The sequence below is a fragment of the Lontra canadensis genome, unplaced genomic scaffold (assembly GCF_010015895.1).
Source record: "Lontra canadensis isolate GAN:19392208 unplaced genomic scaffold, GSC_riverotter_1.0 scaffold35, whole genome shotgun sequence".
Lineage (NCBI taxonomy): Eukaryota > Metazoa > Chordata > Mammalia > Carnivora > Mustelidae > Lontra > Lontra canadensis.
This window is the reverse complement of record NW_022631029.1, coordinates 488,114-494,284: the sequence shown is the minus strand read 5'-3', so window position 1 is coordinate 494,284 and position 6,171 is coordinate 488,114. Positions and strand designations below refer to the sequence as shown.

General features: G+C 39.3%; 1 protein-coding gene across 1 annotated transcript; it reads right to left on the bottom strand.

Moving 5' to 3' along the window:
• Nucleotides 1–4,913: 4,913 nt before the first annotated feature.
• On the bottom strand, nucleotides 4,914–5,852 carry LOC116874047 (olfactory receptor-like protein OLF4). The gene has a single exon (XM_032868474.1). It carries the CDS (start codon nucleotides 5,850–5,852, stop codon nucleotides 4,914–4,916), a length of 939 nt encoding a protein of 312 aa, XP_032724365.1.
• Nucleotides 5,853–6,171: the final 319 nt, after the last annotated feature.

Genomic DNA, 6,171 nt, shown 5'->3' with positions numbered 1-6,171 from the left:
ATGTGCAAGAAGGTGACAATATGTATGAAAATCAGCTCTTACTACTAAGGATGCAGAAGTATTTCCGTACTTGAAAGCAATCAGGGGTACATTCTGTGACCAACTCATAGATTTGAGCACATGAAATAGTTAGACATTCACTGAATCCCATCAGTACATCTATATACAATACAAAGAGTAAGAGGTAAACAGCAAACTTGTTGAAAAAATTACCATTCTTTTTTTTTTGAAAGAATGCAACCAAAACACAATAAAGACATCACATCCCAGTATATGAAAGCAATGTACTTGCTAAAACAATTTGCATATAGGAAGTAAATGGAAAATAAAGCAAAAAATATATTAGCCTCCTCAGTAATAAGATAGTGTCAAAGTGATGCTCTTTGGCATATCCCTTTTTGCATTTAGGTACATTCCCCCCCCCACCCCAGGGAATATCAGTGGAAGAGATGATACTGTAAAATGTATGTCTCAAAAACTACTGTCACAAGGTAGTATTACCTTCCATGGGGCTGGATCTTTCTAATAAGTACAGAACAAACTAAATATACCAATATGTGAAATTAAAAAAAATGTTCTTTCTCCCTTCTCATACCTCTGAACCTAATGCTTTGTTTCCCTATTCCCCTAGCTGCAAAATCCTTGAATATATTCTATTTCACTGGAACCACTTTATGCCCCCTAGTCCTTACACTGTCTCATCCAACTGGACTTCCATTCCCACTGTGTATTTTTTTAAATTTTTATTTATCTTTTAAAATTTCTTTTCAGTGTTCCAGAATTCATTGTGTATGCACCACACCCAGTGCTCCATGCAATATGTGGCCTCCACAATACCCACAACCATGCTCACCCAACCTTCCACTCCCTCCCCTCCAAAACCCTTAGTTAGTTACTTAGAGTACACAGTCTCTCTTGGTTACCACCATGTATTGTTAACCATGATCTTATAAAGCTGAGTCTAATGAACACTTCTTTCTGAAATATATTAAATAGGGTGCTTGGGTGGCTGTCAATTAAGCATCAACTTTGTCTCAGGTAATGATCACGGGGTCCTGGGATCTAGTTCCACATCAGGCTCCCTGCTTAAGGGGGACATCTGCTTCTCCCCCACCCACATCCCCCTGCTCATGCTCTCTATTTCTTGCTTTCTCAAATAATTAAATAAAATCTTTAAGCTGAAATAAGAAACATAATAAATAATTTGAAGATCTATATTCTTTAAGAAATATAGTAATAATAAAATATACTAAATTAATTATTTTTAAACTTAGTAGTCAACCCAGCAAACAAAAATATAGTCTCTTGACTCTGGAATAGGCTGGCTGGGCTCTCAGTTGACCTCAGGTAAAGAGTGTCAGGATCCATTCTCTCTGATCCTTTCCTGAAATACCTGCTGAGCTCTGATACTAACCTGGGTTGGGTCTGCAGGATGAAAGTCTCTGTGTGGAGGTCCAAATTTGTCCCTGGATAGCTGATGATGGAGGCAGAAGCTCTGTTACCTGAAAGGACAGCAGAAAGGAGTGAAGCATGGGTCCCCCAGCCAGACAGAGTACCCAAAACAAGAACCATATCTTTTCCCACACAAAGATGCACCATGGTAAGGGACTGAAGCAGCGGAGATATTTACAGATCTCTGTCTCTGGTCATTAGGCACTGTTTGCATTGTTACCTCCACCTCTGAGCACATTATTCCCCTGTGGGCCACTGGTCTGGATGGAAAAAAAAAAGTTTTTTCCTGCCAATTCTATGTTCCCAGGAGACCAGATTAGTAATCATGTGAATCTAGTTATTACCTTCTCCACAATCTTGCCTGCCTTCCAGAGCACTAACCACTTTGCATCTTATCCCAATTTTTAGTTAATGTTTTCTCCAAATCTAAGACTGAGGAATTTCCTTATCCAGGTCTCATGGACCTCCAAAGTATTGTGTTATGGCAGAGAAGATCTCCTTATATCTCTAGAAAATTTCTGTCCCTCTCTTCAACAGGTGAAAGGGGTATGTTAATTTGCGATAAACATATGGATACAGTGCCCTTGTCTTCATGATGCTTTTGACTGATCAATCATGTGAGTCATACTGATGACGCAAATTCAGAACTGCCATTTAGTGCTCAATTTAAAAAAAGTTTGTTAATTATGAGATATTTGGATTGCTTTATGTGCCATACAGTGAGCTAGGATCTTATTTGGATTTTTTTTTTTTCATTTTTGCGAAGTCCACTTTGTAAGTTCTGTACTATAATTAACCTTAATCTACACTTGAAAAGTGGGGTTCAGAAGTGTCAAATGAGCTACCCAGAGTTAAGAGTTGAGGGAGGAATGAGCTTTGACTGGAACTCCACCAAGATATCTCTAGTTCTCATACCCTAGGTCAGTGGTTCTCAACCGGGGGCAATTTTGCCTCCAGAGAACCCTTGACAAGATATGGAGAAATCTTGGTTGTCCTAACTAGGGAGGTTCTACTAGCACCTAGAGGCTTGAGTCCAGTGGTGCTGCCCCATATCCCACAATGCACAGGATGACCCCCTCCACAATGAATTATCTACTTCAAATGTCAACAGTGGAGAGGATGAGAAACACTATTTTAGACCTAAACTTCTCCAGCATTAACATGTGTTTGATTCACATGAGGATCCTGTTCAATATCAGATTCGGATTTGGCAGAATGTGGGTGAGGCTCAGAGATCCTGTAACTGCAACAAAAAAATGGCCAAAAGACACATGAGAAAATGCTCAACATCACTAGCCATTAGGGAAATACAAATCAAAACCACAGTGACATACCACCTTACACCAGTTAGAGTGTCTAAAATTAACAAGCCAGGGAATAACAAATGTTGGTGAGGATGTGGAGAAAGGTGACCCCAGTCACGCTGTTCATGGGAATGCAAGCTGATACAGCCACCCTGGAAAACCATATGGAGGTTCCTCAAGACATTAAAAATAGAGCTGCCATATGGCCCAGCAATTGCACTAAGTATTTACTCCAAAGATACAAATGTAGTGAAATAATGGGTCACCTGGACTCCAATGTTCATAGAAGCAATGTTCTCAATAGCTAAGCTGTGGAATGAACCAAGATGTCCTTCAACAGATGAATGGATAAAGAAGATGTGGTTCAAGTATACAATAGAATATTACTCATTTCTCATTACTCAAAGCGAATACCCTCCATTTGTACCAACATGGATGGAACTGGGGGGTATTAAGCTAAGTGAAATAGGTCAGAGAAAGATAATTATCATTTGGTTTCACTCTTAGGTGGAATGTAAGAAATAGTGCAGAGAATCCTAAGGGAAGGGAGGGAAAACTAAAGGGGAAGAAATCAGAGAGGGAGACAAACCATGAGGGACTTGTAACTCTGGAAAACAAACTGAGGGTTACTGAAGGGGCATCTGTGGGGTAACAGGTTAACTGAGTGACAGGGGATAAGGAGGGCACGTGATGTGATGAGCACTGGGTGTTACATGCATCTGATGATGTATTAAACTCTACGTCTGAAACTAATGATGCACTGTATGTTGGCTAATTGAATTTAAATTAAAAAGTGCATTCTCTGGCAGAGCAGTTAAGGTAGTGATATACGAAGGAAAGATGTTCACAAAAGGGAAGTGCAGTGGTCTCAGGTTTTTCTCTGTTATAAACTTATTTAAATGGCTGTGGTGGCTAAGAGTAGATTTTTCCGTGGGAATAGTATTCAGTCAAAAAAGAAAAAATGCTCACTGTGATATATTTTATTTGAGAAGAAATTATTCTTAACCGATTCATGTAGTCCTTTGAATAAATGAGAATGTTCTGAACATTTCACATCCAAGGTTAGGAATAACATTGAAAGACTAGGAAAATGACAAAGGGAAAAATCTCTTGAATATCAGAGATATCACAAAGCTTAATAAAATGCGTTTCATAAACTATACAGAAAGGTAAAAAAAATAGAAATTCTAGGAAAAAAAATATAAAAGACATGTACCACTTCCACAATCTGATCAAAGCATCTAAACATTTGATGTAAGAGAATGGTTTTGTTTCATTCTTCTACACACAGCTGTGCAATTTTCCTGGCACCATTTATTGAAGAGACTGTCATTTTTCCACTGTATATTTTTTCCTGCTTTGTCAAAGATTATTTGACCATAGAAATGAGAGTCCATATCTGGGCTCTCTACTCTGCTCCACTGGTCTATGTGTCTGTTTTTATGCCGGTACCATGCTGTCTCGGTGATCACAGCTTTGTAGTAAAGCTTGAAATCAGATAACGTGATGCCCCCAGTTTTGTTTTTCTTTTTCAACATTTCCTTAGCGATTCGGGGTCTCTTCTGATTCCATACAAATTTTAGGATTGTTTTCTCCAGCTTTTTGAAAAATACCGGTGGAATTTTGATCGGAATGGCATTGAAAGTATAGATTGCTCTAAGCAGTATAGACATTTTAACAATGTTTATTCTTCTGATCCATGAGCATGGAATGGCCTTCCATCTTTTTGTGTCTTCTTCAATTTCTTTTACGAGTGTTCTGTAGTTCCTCGAGTACAGATCCTTTACCTCTTTGGTTAGGTTTATTCCCAGGTATCTTATACTTCTTGGTGCTATAGTAAATGGAGTTGATTCTCTAATTTCCCTTTCTGTATTTTCATTTTTAGTGTATAAGAAAGCAACTGATTTCTGTACATTTCTTTTGTATCCTGCCACATTACCTAATTGCTGTATGAATTCTAGTAGTTTGGGGGTGGAGTCTTTTGGGTTTTACATATAAAGTATCATGTCATCTGTGAAGTGAGAGAGTTTGACTTCTTCATTGTCAATATGAATACCTTTCATTTCTCTTTGTTGTCTTATTGCTGTTGCTAAGGCTTTTATTTTGTTCAGATTTTGGGCCCTGCAATTGTGGGCACTTTCTCAGCCCCATGAATATTCATGGTTTTAGAGCGGCCATCCCACAGAATCTTATCAGAGCCTCCTTTATGTCTTTGTTTCTAAGGCTATAGATGAAGGGATTCAGCATGGGTGTGACTACAGTGTACATCACTGAGGCTACTGCACTTGAGTGGGAGCTCTGGGTAGCCCCAGAGCTAAGGTACACTCCTAGGCTTGTACAATAAAACAAAGAGACAACAGAGAGGTGAGACACACAGGTGGAAAATGCTTTATGCTTGCCCTGAGATGATGAGATCCCACGTATGGAGGAAACTATCTTAGAGTAAGAGTAAATGATACCAATGAAGGGACCACCAGCCAACAACATAGCTGCAAAATATATCACCATGTTATTGAGAAAGGTGTCAGAACATGCAAGTTGGATTATCTGATTGATTTCACAGAAAAAGTGGGGGATTTCCAAGACTGTGCAGAAGGACAGCCGCAACACCAAAGAAGTTTGTAACAAGGAATGCGAGGCACTCAGAATCCAGGACATGAGAACCAGCAGTCCACAAAGCCAGGGGTTCATGATGACTGTGTAGTTCAGTGGGTGACAGATGGCCACAAAGCGGTCATAAGCCATCACAGTCAGGAGAAAGATGTCTAGTCCTGTAAACAGTATGAAAAAATACATCTGTGTGATGCAGCCTCCATAGGTTATGTCTTTGCTCTGAATCTGGATGTTCCACAGCATCTTCGGGATTGTGGTGGAGGTGAAGCAGATGTCTACAAAGGATAAGTTGGTGAGGAAGAAGTACATGGGGGTGTGGAGGTGGGAGTGAGAGCTGACAGCCAGGATGATGAGCAGGTTTCCAAACAGTGTGATCAGGTACATGGAAAGGAAAAATCCAAATATGATTGGCTGCAGTTCTGGTTCTTCTGAAAATCCCAGAAGCTCAAACTCTGAAATTCCTGTATTGTTTCCTGGGTCCATGTGGTGGAGTGAACTACCAGCACAAAGGAAAATAACATGGCTAATTTTCACAAAAGTGGTCATTGCTCACATTGTCAAAATGCAACAATTTATATTTTCCAGTCATGAAATCTTATTGCAATATTATGTGAATAGATTTCAGCCCCTTGAGAGGATTCTGATTCCTCTCTTATTAGGAATTTTCATCACAACATCAGGCATTCCCCAAAAGGTCAGGTACTATACAGTTTTAGTAAGAAATTATTTCATGCATTTGAGAAATATATTGAATGCTGGCCATATTTTGGGAATTCTAGTCATAAAGTAGTGGGTGTTGAAT

Bases quoted from the DNA above. Each gene is read 5' to 3' on its own strand.
- LOC116874047 (XM_032868474.1), bottom strand. From the start codon at position 5,852: ATGGACCCAGGAAACAATACAGGAATTTCAGAGTTTGAGCTTCTGGGA.